At 36.4% G+C, this 27997-nt stretch overlaps 2 protein-coding genes across 2 annotated transcripts; one reads left to right on the top strand and one right to left on the bottom strand.

Moving 5' to 3' along the window:
* Position 1: 1 nt before the first annotated feature.
* LOC122070480 (secoisolariciresinol dehydrogenase-like) lies at positions 2 to 817 on the bottom strand. Its single transcript, XM_042634643.1, has one exon. It carries the CDS (start codon positions 815 to 817, stop codon positions 2 to 4), a length of 816 nt encoding a protein of 271 aa, XP_042490577.1.
* A 7125-nt stretch (positions 818 to 7942) lies between these two features.
* LOC122070479 (3-hydroxyisobutyryl-CoA hydrolase 1-like) lies at positions 7943 to 22090 on the top strand (the record flags this gene model as incomplete). Its single annotated transcript, XM_042634642.1, has 13 exons — positions 7943 to 8038; positions 8177 to 8245; positions 8620 to 8683; positions 8964 to 9043; positions 9112 to 9195; positions 18631 to 18715; positions 19770 to 19855; positions 20058 to 20179; positions 21122 to 21182; positions 21345 to 21443; positions 21595 to 21696; positions 21782 to 21823; positions 21953 to 22090. Coding segments are annotated over 13 exons (1128 nt in total), but the record flags the coding sequence as incomplete, so codon positions are not given.
* Between the last annotated feature and the right edge of the window lie 5907 nt (positions 22091 to 27997).

Genomic DNA, 27997 nt, shown 5'->3' with positions numbered 1-27997 from the left:
ATCAGGAGTTTAATTGGTTGAACATACCAAAGTTGGTATTTGTAACAGTAAAGCCTTTATCAATGACGAAATTATGTCCACTCACACATCTTGATTCATCGCTTCCAAAATAAAGAACAGCCTCAGCAATATCTTGTGCAGTCAAGGTAACTCCTTTAAGACTAGACATCTTCTCTACCCTCTTCTCAATCTCATCATCATCATACTCCTTCACCAAATTCCTAAAAAAGGGCGATCCAATCGTGAATGCAGAGACACAGTTAACCCTTATCCCGGACCGGCCCAACTCTGCCGCTGCATTCTTGGTGAGACCTACTACTGCGTGCTCTGAAGCAACATAAGCATGAGAAGCTATACCTCCCATGATTGAACTCACACTACCATTGTTAATTATGCTTCCTTGTTTCAGGGGTAACATAACACGGGCTGCATGTTTGGTGCCTAAGAAGACACCGGTGACATTGACGCTGAGGACATTATCAAAATCAGATTTTTCGTTATCCATTATCTTTATCTTTGGTGGATCAATTGCTCCGGCATTGTTGAACATTATGTCAAGCTTTCCAAATCTTGTAATAGCCTCATCTACTACTTTCTTCACATCATCTTCTTTGGTAACATCACAATGGATGAATGAGGACATCTCTGGCCCAATTTCGTGGCAAACAGAGTGACCCAATTCATCTTGGATGTCAGCAATAAGAACTCTACAACCTTGTTGGCTGAACAATTTGGCTGTAGTTTTACCAATGCCTGCAGCACCTCCAGTGATCACTGCAACCTTACCTCCAAGTCTGTCAATGGTGATGAACATCATTGATTAGTACCTCTATAAGAATTGAAACCATTTATTTTGACTTATCTCTACTTCTGAAGTCACAATTTAGGCCTAGATGCCATGGTTAAAGCCCAGTAGCATCAAATTTCTCTGTTTGGATTCAAAAATAAGTTTGTTCTAAATTGGACCAAAAATGTTTACCCCAACTGGCAACAAAATTAAAATTGATACTGGTAAATACCATATAAACCAAACCGTTTAATTAAATCATTTTTTAGTTATTCTAATTTAGGATAATTGAAACAGTTTAATAAATGATTCAGTTAATACCCTTACCCTTAAATGTGAGCATGCATGCTAGAAAATTTAAGTTTTACATGTCAATAAAATTTCAACCCTATTGTAAAAATGCAACCCTAAAACGATGCAAAAGCTAATGGAAAAACAAGAACAAGCAATGCACACAGATTTATGAGGTTCAGCAAGATTGCCTACGTCCCCGGTGAGATGAGATCCTACTTCACTATCAATGGAGAATAGGGTTACAACGCTCGTCCCTCACACCTCTCAGTATTGCTTGTATTATAGAGAAAGAACCCTAATTACAAATATATAGCGAAAAAATCTTAATTCGAAAAGTACACAATTGTTCTCAAATAAAAAAATTCGAGTGGGGGGTGCAGCTATGCAGGGGGGCCTCCTACCCCCTTGCAACCCCTACGGCCCGCTAACCTGCTAGCAGGGCCACCGTCCTGCCTATCGAGGCGCTGCACCAGTACTCTCTAGGTTAAACTGTGACAGAATCCAAGACATCGTACACCAACAATAACCTCCAATTGGCAGAATAAAGTGTTCCACAAAAAAAAAGTTTCCTAGTTGACCCTACAGAGAAAATCCCCCATCGTTGGAAAACTATTGCCATTCTTTACCAGTAAAAGCATAGAATTGGAAGAGAGAGAGAGAGAAGTAAGAAGCTTGCTATAAATCATGATGATACCAGACAGTCGCTTCACAAGAGATTGGTTTCCTTAGATTTTTGTTCGTCTTCTGAACTCATCTCTTATCATGACTGAAAGTAAGTATATACAACCACCCTCAATGCAGAACCTCCGTATGACCTGAGGAAATGTAATTCACAGCGCCCCCCTCCCCCCCCCCCACAAAAAAAAAAAAAAATCCCCCTACACACACATTGCACATGGATATGTCACAGACAAAGAGAGACAGATAGCACATGGATGAGAGAGAGAGAGAGAAAAGTAATTCTCATAGCTTCCCAATGCGTATGCATTTATGTACCACTTCTTTTGCCAAAAAAAAAAAAGGTTAATACATCATCTAACAACCACAAGGGAAATTTATCATTCCGACAAAAGTAAGGTAGGTGCCTATCAAAATATATATATATATATATATATTCTAAAAGGAAAGACCAATGTAGTGTTGTAAGAAATCTGTATAATCATCATGTAAACTGTTACACAAGCATATTTCATCAAAGGTGAGGGATCGTTGCAGGGTTAGAGTGTATTTTTTCACCAATGAGGGGGTAGATGATCGAATTATCTAATGGGGGGCATGTAATGATAAAATAGAATGTGGGATCCATAGGTGGAATGCGAAAATCACACGGCTTCCCAATATGTATGTAACATAACACAACTGTGATTGACTGCTTCCCAACACATAGTTAATCATTTTTGCTAAAATTCAGCAATGTATATTAAAGAAAGAAAAAATTAAACGGTGATTGACCGCTTCCCAACAAATAGTTAATATATTTTACTAAAATTTAGCAATGTATATAAAAGAAAGAAAAATGAAACACAAAAGTATAAAATTAATGTCGATGAATTCTTAGACAAAGAAACAAAAAACTCACGGATTCAATAACCCCATATTCGGTAGACCATTAGTAGGAAAAATAAAAGCCGCAAACTAGAAAAAGTTCCACCTTCAACACTGTCATGAGGAGAAACTCAAACCAAATAAAAACAGAAGCTACTAACTCCAAATCTGAATATAGGACTTTGCTGGGTACACAATTAATATATTTATTACAACATTTAATTGTTATATAGTTGGTCGCAAAAGATTATAGGAACATGATTAAAATATGCTTTATATAGATAAGATTGTATTGCTTAACATATAGTTTAATTACACTCCTATGTTCCTTAGCTCTTTCTCCTACTGATGACAATGCCGAAGGTGAGAGGGGAGCTAGGTTTTGAGCTTTTGTTGGTTGTGACTGGCATGTCCAGGGTGTATATTCTTTCTTCTTTTTTTTCTTAATACAAATGAGTTTTAGGGAAAAAAATAATTACACTAATCTTGCCGGGTGAACCATATGTTTTTTTTTCCTCTTTGTAACATGGGCTCAACTATATGTTAACACTAACAACCACAAGGGAAATATAGCGTCCTGACAAAAGGTAGCGTATAAATAAAAAAGAAGACTAATACAATATGGTAATTAATTTGCCAAGTCATCGTGTTAACTGTTGTGCAACGGTTAGATTAAGTATTTCTTTTATGAAAAAAAATTACTATGCTGATGCTCTCTTTTACTTTGACCATATGAGTCCCATGTGAATCCCATTGGATGATAACATGTTCTTCTATTTTGACAAACTGCCCTTGTAGGAAACACTCTTTCATTTCTTTAATATCTTTTTTTTATTATTATTAAACTAGAAAAATATACATAACCAAATAAAATGATTTGTAAAAGTGATACATATGGCAAACTAGCTAGTTAAATACATCCAGATAAGAGTAAGTAAAATAAAGATTTCTGAAAAATAAAAAAAGAAGACTGTGATTGACAACTTCCCAACGCATAGTTAAATACATCCAGACAAGAGTAAGGTAAGTACCTCTCAAATAAATAAAAATAAAAAGAAGAAAAAGAAGAAGAAAAGTCCACTGCAGTATGATAAGAAATCTGCAAAATCATCACGTTTTCTATGTACCAAAAAATAAAAACTATTAAACAGACAAATTTCTGTATGAAGAATTCTTTATGGGGGAGGTTGCTACGAGACCAAAGTATAGATTCCCACTAATGAAGAGGTAGATGATTGAATCATCCAATAATTTGTGTAATGAGGAGAGAGTATGGTGTCCATGGGTGAGATGTGAGTAAGGAGTGCATAAGAATACTTTTTCCCTTTCTTTAATATCTAAACTCTATTGTGGGATCTCACAGCTTCCCAATATGTTTATATAGTATAACACTTTAATTGTGAGACCTTTTCCTACCAACAAACATGAGGAAAATATTTCACCACAACAAAAGAAAGGTAGGTGCCTATTAAATTAAAAATAAATAAATAAATAAGGCGGGGGTCCGTTTTTCTTCATCCACGATCTAGAGATTCATCCCTTGACCGAAGCCTTCGGATGCCCTCTTAGTATAAGGGTATTATCGAACCTATAATGTTGTAAATAGGGTAGTACACTGATAAACATTGATGGCTAGCTGTATTTTTCCTGCAATGTGGATGCAAGAAAACCTTTTCCAAAAAAGAATACAATGCAACATGGTATACCGTAAGAAATCTATATAGTCATTGCATTAACTATTATTAAGGGTGTTAAACGGTTCAGTTTCATTGTTGTCACGGTTGGGTTTGGTGCAAGATTTTTTAGGTAAAACCAAAAACCAAATTGTTTAATGAACGTTTCAACGATGTCGGTTTAAACAGTCTTGATTTAATTGGTTAGGTTTCGATTGTATAAGGTTTATTAGGTTTTTTAATATTTTTTTTAAACAACTTCTTTCTCTTTTAATTTTTTATTGAAATGTATGTAAACTTAACATTGAATCGAATTGTTTATTATTACATATTTTTCTTTTAACAATTGTAAAGTTATAATTGTTTGCATATTTTAATTTTTTATTAAATTTTAAAAGTCTTTTAAGTTATTTCGTGGAATTTTTTTATTCAGACTGAAATTATTTATTATAACCATGAGTGACTTAGCATACTATCTATATAATTAAACTATCATTTAAATGGTTTACCTTTAGTTTAAACAGTTCGGTTTGGTTTAAACCATTTAACAAAATGGTCTCAATTTTGAAACCAAAATCAAACCATTTATGACACGGTTCACAATTTTGATTTAAATGGCCTGATTTGGTTTTGATAAATAGTCTCAATTTGGCATAAAATATAAATGTGGGTACTTATATGTGTTGAACATTAATCCATAAGAATTCCTAAATGGCTCGCCTCCAGCTGTGATTGGCAATGGAAATTTCTGGAAGTTTCTTTTTTCCATAGTTAAGAGGCACCTACTGTTGCATTCCTGTTTGTGCATCTATGGTGTCCCAATGGTTGATATATGCCGATAGAATTTACTATACACTAGACACCCAACATAAACTACATAAATGGTGATGAGGGTGACACTCAATAAGGTTTCCATTGCCTGTTTATGGAGAACTACCAAGTAAGAGACTTATTGGACTGACTAGTCGAAATTCGGGGCTCATTAGATGTTTCTATAAGTGTGTGCAAAAAATATTTTATTCTATTATTATATTAAATAAATATTATTTGAAATGTGTTTCAATTGTTTTTTTTTTTTTTTTTGCCCAGTCACTGGTCTTGATACTTCTGTATTGATGAACAATGGGTTAAGTTTCATGGTTGTGATCTAAGAGAGAGAGAGAGAGATGATTAGCTTCTCTTGCAATAGATGTTATTCTAATTTCTAATTTGGGGACCCATAGTTATACTTTGTTTCTAATTTCTATACTTAATACATCTATCAAAAGAGAAGCTATGGCCGAAACCCTAATAGCATTACACTCAACATTAGAGAAAAGGTTGAAGTGAGAAATGAGATCCAGTCTTCTTCTTCAAGCATAAGATACAATCATTGGACATGGCACATTCAACAAAAATCATTTTCAAGTGTTACATTTTTTTGGAAGACCACATCATCAGTGTATTCTAGGCAACCATGAAATTTCATTTTTATATCGTATTGAATCGCTTCTACAGCCACCCACATCATGCTCCTACACGAACTATACATTAACACTAACAACCACAAGGAAAAAAGACCCCGCCTGCCTCATTTATTTTGAAAAGCTTGAGAATAATTATGTATGGAATAGAAAGATTCCAACCCCCTCACTGAAAGATTTCAACCCTCAAATAAAGAGTTGTTACAAATAATAAAGAAACTAATAGATTTAGATAAAAAGCAACGAAAAATAAACCAAATTTTATTCCCAAATAATATACCATCCCGGCAAAAGAAAGGTAGTCTATCAATTAAAAAAATGTTATTAATCATGCTCCTATAATTTTACCTAATCAACACTAACAACCACAAGGAAAATATAGCCGACAAAATTAAGGTAGCCTATCAAATAATAAAAGAAGACCAAGAAGACTATTAGCATTACGATTAGATTAACTATTTCTTTAATATCCAAACTTTGTTGAAGAGAATATGGCACTTACTTTGTTAATCAGTGGGTGCCATAACCCAACACTTGGATCGAAGAAGCAGATAGAAGCTGTATAGGCCCTACACCATACATCTATTTATATACGAGTGTGTTTCTGCCTTCTATACCTCATTGGTTGATCAGTTCTTCTTAGTGTTTATTCTTCCGCAGGAGAGCACCTCCCAGTTTTAATTTCATGGCCGCCACAAACTACCCCTTCAAGGAAGAACCTAATCAGGTCTCTCTCTCTCTCTCTTTCTCTCCCCAATCACTTAGAATATAGCCTTTGGGCTGGGCTTATCCTTAGCGGCCTGGTGCAGCCCTATGATCATCCATATCTTTGTAGATTGGAGTTGTAAGAGTTCTATCCCTAGCTAGCAAATAGCCTGGTTGGGGAATGTTCAGCGAGAGTGGATTAAGTCCTCGTACGAGAATCATTCTTGTATGAGGTTGATGAGCACAGATGGAGTTCACCCAATAACTAACTCTGTGGTGAATTCCATCTGTGTGAATCAGCTTGTCCGAGAATGGTTTTTTGCACGAGAACCTAATCCATATTCATGTCCAGCACCCAACTTAAAAGTTTTCAATAGGAATCACAGTTTTCAAAATTGGTATTAGAGATGGGATTGATCTTAGATGATACTGATCTGATCGGCACATATAGGACAGATTTACCCCTAGTTTTCAATAAATAAATATATATATATATATATATATATTTATACTTGGTCTATACTGATCCGATACGAATCACCTGATTTTGGCAATTCGATACCAATTCCTTAAACTACGATAGGATCCGAGCTATTTATTTAGAGGAACAACTTCTTGCCACCAAAGTGAATTATATATCGTAAGAAATTTAAGTAATTTATACAATCATGCTAACCCTAAGGGATAGCCAAGTTGGCAAGGGACCTTTACCATAGGAAGGGTGAGGTTATGAGTTCTACACCTTTTACCTGCCTGGGCCACTCACATGCGGGTGTTTAGTGTCATTGCTTTAATGAAAGATGGATGGCTCTCATTCAACCCGATATGACCCAGTCCACGTGTTGTGAAGTCAGTATAGGCCTGTGGGACTACTCCGTCTAGTTACTCATCGTTAGCCCAAATGAAAAAACATGTTGGGTAAGGGTGTCTGTCACATTCAAAGAGGAACCAAACAAAATAGAATAAGTCAAATCGAACCGAGTAAAATTCAGTTTGATTGAGTATTGAATTTTAGATCCGATTCGATTCTTCATTGGTTTGGTTCGATTCGGATCCAGTATAGAAATCAAAACCAAAATCAAAATGAGTTTGGATACTAGTATATTATAGTATATTAATATATTATGATGCTAATATATTATAGTATATTACTAATATTAGTAATATACTATAATATATAGTATAATATAACATTATGTATTGAGTACAAGAACCGGAACCAAACTGTGTAAGAACCAAATTTCCAACCGAATTGAGTAGTTTTGATTTGAATATCTAAATATTTCAGAACCGATTCAGTTCTAGATCACTCCAGCACTCTTTGGAACTGAACCGAATAACTGATTTACACCCTTGTTGGGTAATTCAATTTCCTTTCAACCAAATGAAGCCATTATTTGGGAGATGCCAACATAAAATTGGTACTACTGAACAGAAATTGCCACATGCAATGCCACTAAATCTGATCTCTCTCTCTCTCTCTCTCACAGGTTCTGTTCGAAGAAAACTCATGGATAAGGAAGGTGATATTAAACAGGCCTACGAAACTGAATTCTCTTTCATTTCACATGGTATGTGGAGAAACTGAATTATCAATTTCATAATAATAAATCATAATACATTTATTTTTTAACTGAACCCTCATTTTCACCTCTTTGACTATATGCAGACTTTTTCATATTTCCCCCTATTCTTTTGTTCATTGATAGGTTTCTCAAATGTTAAAGAAGTTAAAAGAATACGAAAAGGATTCCAGAGTGAAATTAGTGATATTGAAGGTAAATTTTTTTTCTATGCTATAGATTTTGAAGGTAAATTATTGTAAAGGTCAAGACACTCCACTTTGTTGCTGAGCATTAGGTTGCACTGATCGAGAATTGCTAAGGTCAGCCTTACCCAAGCTTTCTTTAAATGGGACAGGATTTACCTGTCTTAGACCCCACTGCAGCTTGTTTCCTTGGGATTAAAGACAACCAAAGGCTACCTCAGACTATCCCAGACTTAACATGCCCTAGGTTAGGCTAAAATTAGCCAAATGAGGTGATTGAGCTAGGCTCATGCTTGACTGGTCCAAGTGCAAGTGCACTATTCAGAAGAAAATAAAAGAAGTTATATTAATTTGAAGAAATCGCTATTAAATGATTTTTTGCAGGGAAATGGAAGAGCATTTTGTGCTGGTGGTGATTGTGCAACTCTTATTCACTTTTGTACTACTGGTAAAGGTCTTGTAGCTCTTAGAAGCTTTTTTCTCCATGAATATACTTAAAAGAACCATGACTATGAATTGATACAATTAATGCAATATTCACTACAATATTAAAAGGATTTTAATATAGATCCTTTGATAAGAAAATGGTTTTAGCTTTCTATGCTATAAAATTATATTTGCGTATAAAATTTTAATTGGAACAAGATTGTGGTTGATGTTATATTTGTGTGAGTAAATAAGTCAATGATGATCTTTTAACTTATAATACACTTGATTATATGTATCAGGTCATTGGAGTTTTGGTGCAAGCTTTTTTCGGAAACAATATACCCTAGACTATGTTCTAGCTACACATGATAAAACTTTGGTGGGTGCTATCTTTATTAGTGTTTTTTCATTTTTTCTTTGACACTTAACAAAAAATTGATCCTAAAGGTCTCACTTATTGATGGAGTGGTCATGGGAGGTGGTGTTGGGCTATCCATGAATGCAAAGTTTCGAGTTGTGACCGAGAAAGCGGTAACGTTTGGAAATTCTAATAAAATTTTACATATTATTATTATTATTAATCTGTAAGCACTATTTGGTAGCCAAGACAATACTAATTTGTTTTTTTTTATTTTTAATTTTTTAATTTTTTAATTTTCTTCCTACATCCTAATGTTTATTTTAGACAAGTAGCAGTGGGAAATAAATTCTTTTGGGGTTTGAATTATGTTAATAGCATTCAAGTATCTCTCAATAGGAAATATTTATGATAATAATTTTTTATTTTAAGGATTATAATAATAATAATGAAAAAGAACATTGTTGGCTGCGGTCTGGCTCAAGAAACAGCCAGACACAACAAGCACAAAATGACCATGTTGCTTTCCTTGCATGTGCTGAAGATGCTCCCATATGTGCTTTCATTGACCCACATGTATGGCGTTTCTGGCACCAGATTGATAGGTTTCTTCTGGCTTTTTTTCTTTTTTTTTTTTTTTCCTTTTGCTAACGACGGATATCTAGACTTTCGACTTGACTAGTTCCACGGGTCCATACTGACCCAACTACCAGATGGATCGGGTCATAGCGGGGTTGAATAAGAATCATTCAACTTTAATCAAAAATAGTGAAAAGCACTAAACACCCCGTATGAATGACCCTAAAGAGGTAAAAAGAGTCAAACTCAGAACCACACACTAGCTTTACGAGGCAAAAGTCCCTTGTCAACTCTTCCACACCCTCAAGGTTTCTTTTTCCCTAATAATTAAATTTAATGTTTCCATCATGCCTTGCCTTTTTTTTTTTTATAATAATTAAATTTAATGTTTCCATCACACCTTGTCCTTTTTGAACAGACTATGACTTTTAAGTTGACCGTTTAATAGTTATAGACAAAATTGATAGGCCACTTGTCATATAATCCATTTTGTACAGTTTCTTTCCCTTTATTTTTCAAGAGTTCAAGTTGCATGTACTTCCTTGACATTTCAAACATTTTAAAACCTCGCACCACATGGAGATGTGAAGTGGTCTGATTAATGTTTATGCATTGATGGGTGATGAAGTGCTCTTGCATTTACTCAAAGGCATATGTGAAGGAATATTCCAAGTTTTCCTAGTATGACATTAGTTTGCACCCATATTAAAAATATCTTACTCGATATACTATTTATTTTTTTTCGATAGAAGATCGGAATTTTATTAAAAATGGGAAAAAAGAATCAACTACAAAGAGAGAAAAAGAAAATAAAAAACTCAACAAAGCACATGGAGCGAGCCTTCACCTTCGGCATTGCCATCAGCAAAGGTTCATTACTGCTATCTATGGTAGAATCTGTATCCAGGACGACCAGCTTCGTCTAGAGTTAGCTCGTCTGTAACAAACTAAAGTAGAGTATCTCTGATTCTAGATGGATCAGTCTTTTCCGCGTCCTTGGCTAAGTAATTTTCCACTGGGTTTGCTTCTCTGAAACAGTGAGAAATCTTTCATTCAATAGAGTTTGCATAATTTAGAAGATTAGTCCATTCCTGGTATACAAACCAAGGAATAAGTCTGTGATGGAACAAGGCGACCACAGAGGTAGAATCCGATTCTATCCAAAGTTTCCTCACATCCAGACTTTGAGCGAAGGTCATACCCTTGATGATACTCCAGACTTCTACTTGGAAATTCGTAGCCACCCTCAAAAAGAAACTAAAAGATAGAATTGCCTTTCCATTATGGTCTCTGAAGATACCCCCACCACCTGCACGTCCAGGATTACCCAACGAGCATTCGTCCACATTTAGCTTCACACAAGGAAATGATGGCTTACACCAGTGAACTTCCAAAGTGTTTTGGGCTGGAGAGGACCAAATAGAAAGGGAGAAGCGTCTGCTCAGGAGAAGGTCTGAGGCATTTGAGGGGGAAATATTCATACCGTTGCAAATGAAGGATACGTCTTTGATTATAGTGGCTACTATCATGGGAGGGTGCTGAGCCTTGTCCTCATACCGCCTAAGGTTTCTTTCCTTCCAGATTGCTTCTATCAACACAGCTAGCCCTATCAACCAAGGTCTTTTGAGATCAACTTCTGCCCTTGTTTTTCCACCATATTATGACATCAGCCACAGTGGGTTGCTAGGTCCAAACCACGTTAAAAATAGCAGCGAACCTGGTCCAAATTTCAGAAGTGAAGCTACATTCAAGAAACAGATGGTAAAAGGGTTCCTCGCTACATCCACACAAGTCACACTTGGAGGTTAAACTTATGCCTTTCTTCTGAATTTTATCGTCTGTAGGAAGCTTTTCGTGAGCCCAGAACCAAGCCAAGGTAGAGAGCCTTGGCAGGAGATCCTTATTCCAAACAAACGAAGACCACAGAACAACAGGGGCGGTCACCCTAAGGCCTTCCCAAGCAGATTTCACAGAAAAGTTCCCCATAGATTAAAGCTTCCACATGCATCTATCTTCCATGGAGATGGAAGGGAGAGGAAGAGCTTTTATGGAGTCAAAGACCAAGTTTAAGAGGTTCGACTCGGCAGTAGGAAACTTCTAAGCACCATTCTCAATGAACATTCTACTGTATGAAAATGATTTCTAAAAACATCCTCCCCAAGCTGAGAGATATCAGAGATAGATTTTGGACTCATCCAAATGTGTCTCCAAAAATCTATTTTTTTTTCCATCCCCCACGATCCACCTCTCATTCTTTCCCACAAAATCCCACAGTTTCTTGATGCGGGGCCAAATGGAGGAGCTTTTGTAGCCTTTTTTGAGAAGGCTATGATTGGTTAAGAATCTAGAGCGAATCAGTCTGCTCAGATCAGAGTCATCATTTTTTATTTTCTAGACCATTTTTGCGAGAAGAGCTTTATTAACATCATGGAGGCTCCGGATTCCCAGACCAACGTCATGCTTGGGCTTGCACACTATGTCCCATTTAACAGTGATGGCCTTAGAAGTATCAATCCCACCCGTCTAGATGAAATTCCTCATTCATTTTTCCAAGCATTTGATTAGAGAAGCCAACCACCAATAAACGGAGAAACTATGCAAAGGCATTCCTGAGATGACTGATCTTACCAATTCCACTCTGTCCGCCATAGAGAGAAGTTTTCCTTTCCATCCTGCTTGGCCTTGATCTTGTCCATGGTGGATAACAAAGGAACTCTTTTGACTCTTCCCTGAAATATTTCCACTCCCAAGTACTTGGTAGAAAATTTGCAGATAGGGATGGCCACCTTCTTAGCAATCCGAGTCTTCTTAGCAGCAGTGATCCTCGAACATATTGCTTTTCTCTAAATTAAAGAGCTGCCTAGAGGAGCTTTGATTTTTCTCCAAAAAAGATTTGAGATTATAGATGTATCTTTTGGAGGTGTTTATAAAAATGAAAATGCCATCTGCAAATAGAATGTGAGTGGGCATAGAAATACCACGAGGGCCAGAGATAGGCTTGATGATACCTTTTCTGCTCATATCATTGAGTCCCCTGCATAAGACCTCTTCAGCGATAATAAACAAAATAGGAGAGATGGGATCTCCTTGATGGAGACCTCTACCGGCCCCAAAGAAACCAATTCGCCCACCATTTAGGAGAATGGAAATTCTTGCCGACTTAAGAATTTTATTAATCCAACCAATCATGGTTTCACAAAATCCAAATTTTCTAAGAGTCTGAAAAAGAAAATCCCAAGATAAAGTATCAAAGTCCTCTCAGATATCAGTTTTGAGACCCATTCCACCCCCTCTAGAAGTCTTCCCCATCAGATTGGCGAGCTCTGAGGCTAAGCCGATGTTAGATTGAATGAGTTTACCTCGCTAGAAGGCACCTTGCTCAAGGGAGATGAGCTCAGGAAGATAAATGTTGATGCAGCTGGCATAATTTTAGACAAGATTTTGTAGAAATAATATCCCATACAGAGAGGGCGAAATTTGTCTAAGGTACGAGCACCATCCACTTTAGGAATTAACAAAAGAAAGGAATTATTAACTCCATTAGGAATCGTACATGAAGAGAAGAAACTCTTCATCGCATTGCAGGCATCATTTTGGATAATGGACTAGCGCTTTCTAAAGAATGCTCCAGTGAAACCATCCGGACCAGGTGAGCTATCAGGGTCTGAGTCCCAAATAACCATCTTAATCTCATCATCCGTGGGGATAGCACCAAGAAATCGTCTATCTTCATGATTTATCACCGTCGGAATAGCCACAAAAATGTCAAGATTAATAGCCGAATCCACACTCTTGTGAAAATTTTCATAAATATCCAAAAGGTATTATCCCATTTGGTTGTTATCGCTGATTTCAGTCCCATCATCCTTTAGAATGGATCTGATTGCATTTTTTGATCTTTTCACTTTGGCTGTAATGTGAAAGAAGCTGAAGTTCCTGTCCCCTTCCTTCAACCATCTAACCCCGGACTTCTCTGCCCACATTTTCTCGTGGAGCTCCAAAGCCTTAGAGTATCGATTTTTTGCATCAAGCTCTAATTCAAAAAGCTGATCAAATAGGCCTTCATCTTCAATTCTGTAATGAATATTCTCCAGATTTTCTTTAGAGGTCTTAACCTCCAAGTCCAGATTGGGAAAGGTAGAACGCGCCCATGTTTGAATGATGCCTTTCAAATTCTTGAGCTTCAGGGATAGGATTTGAATTGGGGAAGAAGCGCGGGTCTCCATATTCCAAGCGTTTTCAACCATAGAGGTGAAATCTGCATGGTCTAGCCAGAATTTATTTAGGCAGAATGGGCAATTTTTCAGCTTCAAAGAGTTGGCCAAACTCACCAAGACAGGAGCACGATCAGATGTAGCTCTGAGAAGAACCTGTTGATTGCAATCATTGAAGGTGCTTAGCCAGTCAGAGTTGACAAAAGACCTATCCAACACAGTAATAACATTACCCCTTTTCCTGTTATTGCTCCGAGAAACTTTCTTCTAGTAGAGGGAACTTGGATCATGGAAGTAGAGTCTACCATAGCACCAAATTCCACAGCAACTCCCATACAGAATCAACTCAGGCCCCGCCGTTCGTGATCAAAGAGAGTTGCATTGAAGTCACCAATAATCATTCTCAGACCAGAAGGATACCCAGACACCAAGTCAAGCCAAAGGCTTCTACAATCAGCCCTCAGACATTTGGCGTGGACAGCAGAGATGTCCACGGTGTCACCAAGCCAAATAACGTGGATGACATCTGCTGATCAGACATCGAGGTCACCGCTGGCTTTAAAAGAGTTTTTCTCCACATCACCCACAGGTTGGGTTCCTTGTTGACTTGCATGTTATGAATAAGATCAGGCTCAAAACCCAGCTTATTAAAGAATAACTTTGGGGATTGAGAAACATCATTCATCGGCTCCGCAATATAGATGATGTCGGGCAAATGATCTCTAGCAATTTTCTTTAAAGAAATCCTGGCAGATTTCTTCTTCATCACATGGATGTTCCAAAATAGAACTCTCATGATCACATGTGGGAGGAGGATGAGTGATTAGCCCGAGGAGGGGGCTTATCCTTAGTTTGAGCCTTCTTACTTTTCTTTTTATGCCGAATTGTCCATCCACCCTGGGTCTCTTCCCTCTGCTTGGATGCCCTATCCACCATGAGCACACCGTCCAGAGTGGATATCGGGTCTTTCTTAGAGGGACCCATACCAGGTGCATGACCACCTCTAGAAGCAAAGCGAAGGCTTCAACGATTTTTTTCAAAGTGAATATCCGCAGGGAGGGTATTTTTTGAATTTTAAATGTAACCGCAAGCGTACAGATCAATGTAGCTAACGGGTCGAACATAAGGAGAGCAGCCACTTTATTTTAAGATTTTTTTAGTAATGCAAAAGTGAACGATTGATATTGGTAATCTACTTCTAACTACCGCCCTAAAACACATGCATCTAAAAGCGTCCTAACCAACACATCTAGGAATTTAAATACTTCAAACCACGCAAACAAAAAGTAAATAACTGAAAGTAAAAGTGCTGTAATAAAATAAAGGGGAAAAAAACTAGAGAAAAGCACACAAGTAAGTTTCTCTACTTAGCTTGAGGGATGCATCACAAATAATGCAAACTACCCTACTTGACTAGAGAGTAACTCTTACAAGGGCTTCACTACTTAGCTTTAGGGAAATGGAGGCAAAGTAAATAACTGAAAATAAACGCAATAAAAGGATGGTCCATAGCTAGAGAGGGGCATAGCCAACACATGCATCTAGCCAAGGACCATGAGGTAAGGGGAAAACAATAAAGTAAAGAATGAAATTAAAAACCTAAGTTAAGAAGGAAAGGGTAGTCAAGAGAGGGAATGAGAGGGTGGAGAGAAGACTTAAGAGAAGCCTACCTACCTGAACTTCAATACTTGAACTTGAAAACTTGACTGAGATTTGAAATACTACCATTACTAAAAACTAGATCTGGAATAAATCAAATCTGAAATTGTTAGTACTAGAGAAAACAAATCTAAAAGAGAAGCTTGAACTTGAACAGAGATGCTTCAAAGCTTGGATCTTGTCACCTAGATAGAAACATTGAACTAAAGAATTAAAATTACAATACCCTAAACCACAAACATGAAAGAAAACTTGCATTCATTAATTGAAACTCCATTACAAAAGTGTTGAACCAAAAAGTAAGAAAAACTAAAAAGAGACTAAACCTAGAGAAGAGAACTAGAGAAAGAGATAAAACTCTAAAGTAGAATTGCGCCTAAGAAGAGAGAGAAAGAGAGCACAAAAAATAATAACTAGCCATCCTCTCCCCTTGACCGTTTTTTATTTATAAAGAAATAGGGAGAGAGACCAACGATTAGGGTTTAGGGGGCCTACAATTGTGAGGTGGAGGAGTGAGAATAGTAGGAGAGATCTCCCATGATTTTTCTTTCTTTTTCCTTTTTTTTTTTTCTCTCTCTTAAACTTGTGCACAACCTTCTCTCTTGGAGGATTTGGACATCTTTGTTGATGATGTGGAGGACAGAGACAAGATTTGGACATCCTTTATTTCTCTTTTTTTTTTCTTTCCTTTTTTCTCTCTTCTTGTGTAAGAAACCCCCTTGGCCGACCTCTATTCCATAGGTTCAAACTTGAGACCTCCTAATAAACAAGGGATTTTGCACACCACAACTCACCAACTACACTAGGTAGTTGTTACCAAAAACGAATCTTCAATCACTTAAGGGTGTGGCCCATCGATTCTTATTGGCATTTTGAATATTTCTTGTATACTTGGGACAACTGCAAACGGGTTGGTTCTGCATCTTGGTTCAGTTCTGATACATTATTCTTTTTGTAGCCCAAAAAAAAAATAATCACTTATACGGGTGACCAAACGGATGTGTACTTTTAATGCAACACGTCCATCTTGCTCAGAATTTTGTCCTCTTCACAACCATGAAAAGAAACAAGACCTCTTTACATGTAAAATTAGAGATACGACCCCGATAATCCTTAAGGCCTTTAAAATTCAAAATCTGCAAAAATAGAGTAAAACCCAAGGTAGCTCCACTCAAAATATGTAAAATGCATGCTTTACTACCTAATATTTCACACATAAATGTGCTCATCAGGTATAAATGTTAGTTTGCCAATTGGGAGATACAGCCTCAGAGTCTTGAGCCATATCAAGAGAGTTTAATTGTATTTGGCCAATTGCGGAATCAATCTGATCTTCTTCCATCCGTTCCACCTCTAGAATAACTTCCAGATTTGAGTTGCATTCTAAAGTGGGAGGAGATTTGTCATTGGAAGGAAATCCCACCTCAGTGCCTAAATGGGAAAATCTCCTTGATTGGAGATTGTTTGCCTCTACTGATTGACTTTCTAAAAAAGTATCTTGGACCTCCCCCTCGCCTGCAGAGGAATCGATCCCGTCTTCACCGCCCTGAGAGGAGGCTGGACCACCTTCGCCGCCCTCCATGGAGTCTCTTTGATCGCCTTCTTCAAAGGAGTCTCCATTATGATCAATATTAAAGCCTTACCAAGATAATCCAGCTCCTTCTGAAGGTCTCGAAGAAGGACAAGATTCCTCATTGGCATAGACTGCACCTGGAACTCTAGGTTCCTTTTCTTGAGAAGCTACTTTAGCATCGGCAGCCTTCTTCTCTCTACAAGCTCCGATTAGATGACCCATTTTTTTACAATAACCACATTTGCCGATATTGTCTTCATAAAGAAATTGTTGCTTGAACCAAGAAGGGGTGTTAGTCCCTGACTGCTTCCTTCCCACCTGAATCTCAACAGGCCTCTAACTTCCAACCTCAATCTCAACTAGGACCTGGGCAAAGTTCCCATAGAGTACTTGTTTTGTACAATGATCAAGGGCAACTGACCTTCCAGCAACCTTTGCCATGGTTAATAGAACCTTTTCGTGCCAGTATTCCAGAGTCAGTTCTGGAAATCTGACCCACACAAGAGCCTTGTTGACCATCTTTTCATGTATGTTGAAGTCAGTTCGCCACCGTTGGAAGCGAACGTATTGACCTGCCAGTTTGATCGGCCCTCTCCTCCATATTGCTGCCATGTCCTTCTCAGATTCAAATTGGAAAATGGTGAAACCTTTTCCCATTGGAATCATCTTAACTTTGCTAGAGACATTCCATCCTTCCGTAACTTCCTTTCTGATTTCATCAAGAGAAGTAAATCAGAAGTTCAATCTTCCAATCAAAGCGAAGCGGTATTTCCCCAACCTCTCTTCATATTATCGTATGGGATAATAATCTTTGTCACAGATCCAGCATGGACAGGATCAGGCAGTTCATCGACAACAGGGAGAGCACTTCCAACCACCCTAGCATAGGATTTTTTTGGAGCGGTAGTTTTTGGATCAATACATCTTGGAGCAAGGTTTGCCACGGGAGCAGGATGAGGCATCATTCCCAAAGCAGGACCCCAAAAGTCAGTTATTCAACGTTGCTTCCCTCTATCAGGAGGCCGATCACCATGAGGGTCATCCTCTCCAGTTGAAATTCCATCCACCTCAGAGCTTCTCTCTCTTAAAACCATCTCTCCCTTCAGAGAATTGAAAATCAAGGGGAGTTTGATTTTCCTAAACTAGCAATCTCATGACAGAGAAGAATCACTGGTTGAAGGTCTTATATCTTACTCGATATACTATCAACCATTGAAGCATAAAAAATTTAGACACCTGAATGGGAATGTGATAAATGAGAACAGAATAAAGACAATGTACAACTTTTTTTAAGGCATTTATTTTTGGGGTTTTTTTTTTTTTAAATCATTTTTATTCTTTATTTACTATGCAAAGCAGCAAAGCACAATATTAATTATAACATATAGGACAGTTATCATTTCTTTTTTTAAATACAAAATGATTAAATAAAAATAATACAATCTTTTTAATATTATAAAATAAATAAACAATACCATTTTTATAGGGATATACTTTTTAATATTTTCATATACTGAACTCTTACACTTTTTCACTTTATTCTTAGGAAGATATTAATATTTTTTATGTGTTTGTTTATACAGGTATTTGCTATGCCAGAAGCAATTTTAGGTGTTTTTCCAGATGTAGGTGCATCATACTTTTTGTCAAAGCTGCCAGGTTACTTCGGTAATATATTTCGATTCTTTATCCATATGAAGACAATAACTACATTTTAGCAAGAACGTGACATAAATATAGACCTCATCTATGTTGAAAAAATCTAGGCCCCTCCAAATTTATCACATGGTTTCTTTGGGTGAGCCAACAAGGAACAATTTCCTAGTTAAGAAGAAATTGTTTTTATAAATTAGTGGTATTTTAGTGTTTTTTTAGCTAAAGGCTCAAGAGATTTTATTAATGAGGAAAAAGAATAGATATATCAAAAGAAATTTTTGACCCCACCTTCGGCATTGCCATCAGCAGGGAAAAAAAACCCCAATTACAATAGTCTAACAACTAGAGTAGGAGAAAAAAAAATCCAAATCTTTTTCAGACTGAAAGGATATCTTGAATCTCACACCTGGCATCTTGAATGTCCTGCTTAATTTTTTCAAAAATTTGGATGAAAGAGTGATGAGTATCATCATGGTAACTAATATTTCTTTCTCTCCAAATATTGTCCGACATCACCATAGGTCCTATGGACCAAACATCTTTCATCGAAAGAGTTCTTCTTTTTCTCACCCACCACTGGGATAACTGATGAAGATCAATAGGCCTAGGCCAAGTTATACCAAAACACTCCAAGTATTTTTTTCATATTTCTATGGAGAAGGAGCAGTGTGAAAATGTGTGGTTGAAGGATTCAGCATCTAATCCACAGAGGTAGCACTTTGAGGCCAGGGGTATGCCTTTAAGGATAATATTATCGTCTGTGGGAAGTTTCTTATGCATCAACCGCCACCCAAAAACTGATTGCCGAGGTTGAAGATATTTGTTCCAAACTAGAGACAACCGAGGGATCTTGGGATTTCTCTTTTAGTGTTAAGCTTAGTGTTTTAGTAAGTTAAAACAATTTATCAAAACCCATCTCTTCTAAAAATCTATTGTCGAACAATGCATATCAAATTTAATGCAAATAATTTTATTCCATCTCATCATGAATATTTTAAAATGTTTCATATACCAACATCAATTTTTTTTTTTTTTGGGTGGGGGTGTAAATACCAATATTATTTAGGAGAGTATTTGGGCCTTACCGGTGCACGATTAGTTGGAGCAGAGATGGTTGCATGTGGCCTTGCTACTCATTTTGTCTTTTCCAAGGTAATCTATACTATACTCCTAACACCTTGATGTTTGTAGAAAATGTCTATTATATGGTTATAGAATTCTTCAGTGTCGAGTAGTGATATTCCACATCTAACGAACTTTTTTTTTTTTTTTGGTAAACACATCTAACAAACTTATTATTTAAACACACTTTATATTCATGATTAATAAATTTTGGGTTTTATATTAATGACAGGATTTGCCTTCATTGGAAAAAGAATTGGATGGAGTTAATTCTACAGATCCAACTGTTGTCTCTAAAGTCATCAATAAATTCATAGAAGCATCATCAATTAAATCTACTAGTGCTTTTAAAAGGTAATAAAAACCACAATATTCTTAGTTTTGGTAAAGCATGTTCTATTTTCTACTTTTTCCTATTTAAAAAAAAAAAAATTAATGAAGGAATCATAACAGTCCTTCTTACAAAAGATTGTTTTAGATAATGTTGTTAATAATTGACACTGATGGTCCTAACTTAGATTAAATATCAAGATATGGTTAGATAATGATGTGAAAAACATGTCACAAAGCTTGAATGCCTACAATAACTATCATGTTGCTAGCAAAAGAGTAAATCAACAAATTAAGGGGAAAGTGCTCGCACCTCAATTGGAGGTGCATTCCCACTCTCATGTGGTAGTTACAATGAAGGGTGGAGCAATATTGCACTCTCATGTGGTATTTTTTATACAACGTTAAAAAATAGCTGTAGAGCCAGCTTTGCCTTCTACAAGATAGAAATAGCTTCCAACATGCAGAAAACCTCTATACGGTGCTCACCTATTGAAGATATTGCCTTGAGAAAAATATTTATTAATAGTAGGCTAAGAAGCTTATCTAGATGAGCCTAAATATCTACCTAGGGCTAAGTTGGATTCCAAATCTTGTGGACTTCTTTTTCGGTTCATTATGTACTTCTCGAGCTCAGATGGACATATAAAGCTATATAAATGATTGAAGAGTCCACATGAGGTAATATAGTTTAAAAACTTAAAGAAAGAAATAAATAAAAATAAAAAATAAAAAATAAAAATGAAAGCAATATAGCACACAATGGGCCATACAATTGAAGTGGAAAATGGAGACCTACCTTAATAATGTTATTGTCTCAAAGATGAACACTCCATGTGGGTAAAATATATGGACCATGAATGAATACATTGTCAATAGTAAAGTCTATGTACAATGCATTCTAATAATACATATGCTCTCAATATCCATGACCAATTGTGATAGAAGTTTGTTAATATGATGCAGGATGGATATCATCAACAAATGTTTCTCAAGAAAAACAGTCGAAGAAATATTATCAGCATTGGTAAGATTAAAAATGAAAAAGAATCATAGGATTTAAAGGACCATTTTGTTCACTAATGTTTTCATTTTTATGTATTTTTTCCACTTCTAGTTTCTTTTTCTAATTTGATGTTACCATTGAAACTATTTGTTGATGTTAGGGGAAAAAATGTGTTTGTTGTAGGAAAACGAGTCTAGGAATGGGCCAACTATTTGGATTGTAGTAGCAATCAAGTCTATGAAAGCAGCATCTCCAACCAGCCTTAAAATATTTCTTAAATCGGTAATATCTTTTCATTTTATACTGATATAATATATTTTAACTTATAAATTTCATCATGACTATAAGAATTATTCATTCTTTTCTGCCTGCAAAACCCTCTAGCAAGATCAAGTTATTATAGCTTATTTTTTCTATTTAACTAAAATAACAGATTAGAGAAGGACGGGGGCAAGACATAGATCAATGCCCAATTCGTGAGTTTAGAATGATTTCTCATGTCATGCGCAAAACAGTGAACAATGATTTTTACGAGGTCTCTCTATGGATAAACAATTGATTATTGCTTGAATTTACATTATTACTCATTTATTACTTTCTAACATTTTCCTTAAATTCAGGGTTGTAGAGCAATTTTTTTTGATAAAGATAAACAACCGAAGGTACAAAAAGATTCTATGATTTTATCGATAAATTAAAGACAATCTAAATATTTTATATGAATAATAATGTTCTTGTAAAAATGTTACTGATTTTTCCTTCTTTTTCTTCTTTTTCTTCTTGGAATCCAGTGGGAACTTTCAAAGCTAGAATTGGTTAGCAGTGAATTAGTGAATCAATATTTCACTAAAGTGGATGATGATGACTGGGAAGATCTACAGCTTGATGCTAGGTTTGCTGAAGCTAATTTAATTAGAGCAAAACTCTAATGATAAGCCTAATGTTAATGTATACAAAAAGAATAATTGTAATACATGACGTACTACTTTATATTGAGAATACGTGATACCCAAACCTGCTGGATATCTATGTTTATCATTTTATTAGATATTATAGTAAAATAAAGGCTTCAAAGAGAATAATAGACTTACAATATGAGTAGATCTCCAATGTCACCCCACCTACCTAGTATGAAACATATAATAACAATGTCATGAACAAGTTAAGGACTGAGTTGTTTCAATGCCACTCTTCCTTAAGAACTTGTTTCCCTTTATGGTGCAAAAAGGTCTTTGTAACAAGTCTCCCAAGATGAAACAGCCCTTGTAATGCTCTCTTGTTGATGTGCACTCAAAAACACATAGGCCACGTTGAGGCCCAACCATTGTGCACACCATATTAAAAAAATACTCACAATAGAGAGGGAAAACTCAAAGTATGCAAAGCTAGCAAAAGAGAGGCTTTTAGGGAGTACGAGAAAAAAACAAGATTGTAGAGAAAAGTGAGTTTCATCCACTATTTATAGAGGGTAAGTACTGTCTAGACATACTTAATTTCCTAATCGGGTACACATCCCATGATTAATGGTAAAAAGAGACATACTACTGCAAAGTCATGTCCTTACATAGAGGTATACTCCTTGGTTTGTGTTGGTACCCCATTTTAGCAAATGTGGCCTACAAGACATGTACTAAGGGAGTGATCGGTTCAATGTCGATTTATTGACCGATTATGTTAAGGAGTTGACTGGTTAAGCTGATCAATAATCAAGTTGGCAAAAAAATGACGATCTTGTATTAAGGAGTTGATCAGTCAGAATCATAGTTAGTAAATTCGCGTATAATACACAGGTTTTTGCCATATCTGAATGTTTTAATAAAAAAAAATCATAATTTGGCGTATCAATCCAAAAAATCTGTATTATATGTGTATTCTATAGGTACACATATTATACGTGTATAAACACATTTTATTCTTATTAATACATCTAGGTTGGGGAGGTGGGGGAAAAACTCAACCCAAAAAGTCAAAATGACACTTCTCCCTTTCCGTAGCTTCTCGATTTTGAGAAAAATGTGGATGACACGCGTTTCCCTTTCTTATTTTATTAATTCCAACTCACTCTTTCCATATTGCCGCTCTCTCTCTCCTTTATTACCTTATACCCTTTATTTAACTTCATTTCAAACTTATCCTAAATCTATTAATCAGGAACCTTATGTGTCCACCCTCTTGTTCCTATCCATTAGCCTATTAAGTCTATTTAATTATAATTTTTCCACCTAATTTAATATCCTACATTAATTACGAATCTACCATTAGTTATTATGATTGAATTATTGAATATCTAAATGGACCTATACGTGATTTTATTCCAGTTTTAGAATATGGATCCGCATCAGTAGGGGTTGTGTGGGTTTTCTTGTTTGATATGATAATATTAATGATGATATTTTAATTTGTTAAATGATTATCCACATGATATTATTATTATTTTGATAAATATTTGTTATTATTTACTATGCTAGAAAATGATTGATCGGCCACTTATCAACATTAGCTATGATAGACATGATCATAGCAATCGAGAGCTAGATTGGATTTAGGTGTTCATGAGAGCATGGGATATTAGAATTTAGTTGTAAATAACTAGTTTTAATTCATTCTTAGTACCAAAATATACACGTACTTTTGCTCCTGGATTTTTACATAGCAATCGTTTTAAACATGTACCATATCATTGCCGTGCGCATTTTATTGGGCCGAATTTCTGAAAAGTATTATTTCCGTATAGCCCATTTTAGATGTCGTTCATATCCGTTCCCGTATTATTACTGTTTCCGAACTTACTAACTATGGTCAGAATAACCATCAGGTCGATAGAGCAGACTGATTGAATACTGTCAGATGACTGATTGTGACATTTTACAGTTAGTTGACCGATTGTGACTTTTTACGATCAGCTTGACCGATTCTGACCTTTCGGTCAAATTGACCGATTGTCAATCAGCATAATTCGTATAAACGTGGTTTAGTTTCAAGGAAGTTACAAACACATGTCTTAAACGGTTAAGGCAGTTACAACCAATTAAGGAAGTGTACTTCCAATAACTACCCCACTAAGGACATCACACAAGGGCTCCTGCAGTTACGAATTTGCCAAAGGATCACCAACTGATCAACCAAACTACACAATGCATCAACTATCTTTATCTTTTCTTTCTCAAGTAGGCTAGTTCCAGTCTATATTTTCATATTTCCTTACATTAGTTTTACTTTGTATTTTTCTCAACAGATCAATTCTATTTTCTCAGCCTAGACCATGACGGCCCATGCTTTGTCATGGTTTTCCTCAAATTACATTAATGGCAGCCCCTTGTTTTTCCATGATCGATGTAATGTATTGTTTTCTTCTTGGACCAATTTCAATGGATGGAGTTTTTTGTATATTTATTCCATGAGTTTGCTTTTCACTTTTAAGTCTTTGGAGCGATTGAGGCATGGATAGACCTCATTTTCTCCCTGGTTAGAAGTCAGTCAATATTCTATGATCATTCTCTCAAGTCTGTATGACTCTGACACGTCCGCAGATCTATCACTTTTCTGCTATGTGAATTTACTGCCAACAAAAATTGACACACCCGGTGGGACACCATAAAACAAACTTATGTTGGTTCAAGAAAGAAGAAATGCCCTTTTACTGCAAATCTGGTTGTAGTCCAGATTTCAACCATGTTGTTGGAGTTACAGTGGTCACTAGACTATCTCTCCATGACTGTAATTGCCTGTAAAATAATGAATGGTCATGATTGTCGTTATAAAAGATCAACAATTGAGAGGGATTTGGCTCTTGGAAGCCAACTTCTAATCCTCTAACGGCTTCATTTTTCCCGTTTTCTATGAACTCACTTTACCGAATCAAATTAGTCCCATAATTTCATGGGGATTTGGATCAAATTTGATTTAAGTTGGTTTCAATCTATTGATTCAGTTTGGCATCAATTTTGGGCCCATTTGATAACGTTTCAAGAAACGCGTTTATGTCATTTCTGTGTTCAAAAACTGTAGAAATGGAACAAAAAGCGTTTGATAAAACTGTTTCATGTCACTTTTTTTCAGAAATAGAAATTAAAATTTCTACCTATTTATGGTTAAAGAAATGACCCAGGAGAACTTGTTTCATCTATTTTTGGAAACGACTCGTGGTCATTCTATCACTGGTTACTATCGACTTCTAGAAACATGACTCACCAAATACCTTCAATTCCGTTTCTGTTTCTAGAAACGGAAACTTATGTTTCTACCCTTTTTTGAAACAGAAACTGCAGAAACGTTATCAAACGGGCCCTTTATCTTCTCAATTTTGATTTCACGATTAATGTGGTTGACATACACGGTCAAGATATAGTGCGCTACAATTCAAATGGTCAAATAGTGCTACATTTTGGTTTCGACCACTTCATTATCAAGAGAGGTGCTATATGACTGAAGAATCAAAGCATGCCCACAAATCCCTATGAACTTTGTGTTAATAACACCGTTCACATGGATTTAGGGGGCAATTGTTGGTACCCCATTTTAACAAATGTGGCCTACAAGACATGTAAGGGAGTGATCGGTCCGACGTCGATTTATTGACCGATTGTGTTAAGGAGCTGATCGGTAATCAAGTTGGCCAACAAATGACGACTTTGTATTAAGGAGTTTATTAGTCAGAATAACTATCAGGTGGATTGAGTAGACTGATTGAATACGGTCAAATGACTGGTCGTGATATTTTATGTTCAACTAACTTGATTGTTACTTTTTACGATCAGCTTGACCGATTCTGACTTTTCGGTCAGCTTGACCAATTGTCAATCAGCATAATTCGTACAAATGTGGTTCAATTTCAAAGAAATTACAAACACCTGACTTAAGTGGTTAAGGCAGTTACAACCAATTAAGGGAATATACTTCCAATAACTACCCCACTAAAGACATGACACATGGGTTCCTATAGTTACGAAACTGCCAAAAGAGCAGGGTCATTCAAATAACACTATGAAAAGGATTTCAATGGAAGAAGAAAGGATCTCCAACCGATCAAACAAACTACACAATGCATCAACTATCTTTATCTATTCTTTTCAAGTAGTCTAGTTTCATTCTGTATTTTCATATTTCCTTAGATTAGTTTTACTTTGTATTTTTCTCAACAGATCAGTTCTATTTCCTCAGCCAAGACCACGACGGCCCGTGCTTTGTCATGGTTTTCCTCAGTTTACGTTGATGGCAGTCCCTTGTTTTGCTATGATCAATGTAATGTATTGTGTTCTTCTTGGACCAATTTCAATAGATGGAGTTCTTCTTCTATTTATTCCATGAGTTTGCTTTTCACTTTTAAGTCCTTGGAGCGATCGAGGCATGGAAAGACCTCACTTTCTCCCTGGTTAGAAGTCAATCAATATTCTATGACTGTTATCTCGAGTCTGTACGACTCTGGCACGCCTACGCATCTATCACTTTTTTGCCGTGCGGATTTGCTGCCAATAGTATGATAATTTCTTTACGTAAGATATACGAGTGACTCAAGTGGGTCTATCCATCCGGACTCTATCCGGATCCATGTGGATATATAGCTACATCTAGGCCCATACGAACCCAGAATCTTGCGATTAGGGGTGTAAATTTGACCTTGATGTCCTGAACACACATTGAGCCCGAACAGAGGTTAGGCCAAGATTTCTAACCCTGAGGGTGGATTAAGATTAAAAAACACTAACCCAGGGTCAAGGTAGGGTCGGACTCGGGTTGAAGGCTAAGCCCAACCTGGCCCGCGCAACTTGACCCTGACTTTATATGTTTAATTAATATATACGTTACTTTTATAATTATATTTTTATTAGATTAGATTAAAGTAGCTTTAGTATATTTATTCAATCAGAAGAAAACAAAAACACTCAATATCAGTTGGCCAATGACCTCGTTGTTCCACATTCATGCAAGTTGCAGGCTCACTTCAGCCTATGTGAACCCTAACCGCCGCCCGCCATCCTCTCTCTCTCTCTCTCTCTATCTTTTCAGACCGTTGGAGATCACCGCTGCAATTGTAATTCTTCTGGAAGCTCAGCCTTGGATCATCGATCATGCTTATCTTTTATTGTTATTTTGAAATCATATGCTTTGGGGCTTGTGTTGACCCAAGAAATCATTACTCTGCAATTGCCTAAGATTTTTACTCGCTGTGAAGCCTCAGAGGAGATGATTGAAAGGGGGAAAATCGAAGGATGAGATTGGTCTCATCTGATTTGAGAGAGATTTTGAAGAAGAGAGGTTGAAATGGTTGGCGGCTAGGGTTTCGGGACTAGATTAGCATCCCCATCCTTTCGGTCATCTTCTCCAGTAACAAATTACCTCCTTTGTGGCCATCTCCTTCTCCATGGGGTGGCAGCCTTTCTTTGAACCCTATCAAGGCAACGTTGCCCTAGATTTAAGGGGTGTCATTGGCCATGATTGAAACACTAATATCAGATGATCGGGATTGGTTTAAGAATTAAATGATGAAATGTTAGACAAGTCAAGGTTAATCATGGTTAGCCCGCCCTCTAGGATTGATTTTTTCTAGGTCCTGGTAGGGTTGGGTCATGCCCGCGTCCAATTAAGAGGGGTTGTAAGAAACTGGCCATGTTTCTCCCCTACTTGGAGTCGTGGGTTTGTATGAGACAAAATTTGGGCCTACTTTTAGTCTTTCTTTTTTATTTTTATTTTTTAATGTAGAACTCACAAAATTCTAATCATAAACAGATTTATCAACCATTCATACTTTTTTATTTCTTGAATGAATGAATGGAAATATATTAAAGGAAAAAAATAAGAAAGAAAACAAAAAAAAATAAATAAAAAAATCCTCAACG

Source organism: Macadamia integrifolia, unplaced genomic scaffold (genome assembly GCF_013358625.1).
Source record: "Macadamia integrifolia cultivar HAES 741 unplaced genomic scaffold, SCU_Mint_v3 scaffold933, whole genome shotgun sequence".
In the NCBI taxonomy this organism is placed as follows: Eukaryota; Viridiplantae; Streptophyta; class Magnoliopsida; order Proteales; family Proteaceae; genus Macadamia; species Macadamia integrifolia.
This window is presented reverse-complemented; position numbering and strand designations above follow the sequence as displayed.

Bases quoted from the DNA above. Each gene is read 5' to 3' on its own strand.
- LOC122070480 (XM_042634643.1), bottom strand. From the start codon at position 817: ATGATGTTCATCACCATTGACAGACTTGGAGGTAAGGTTGCAGTGATC.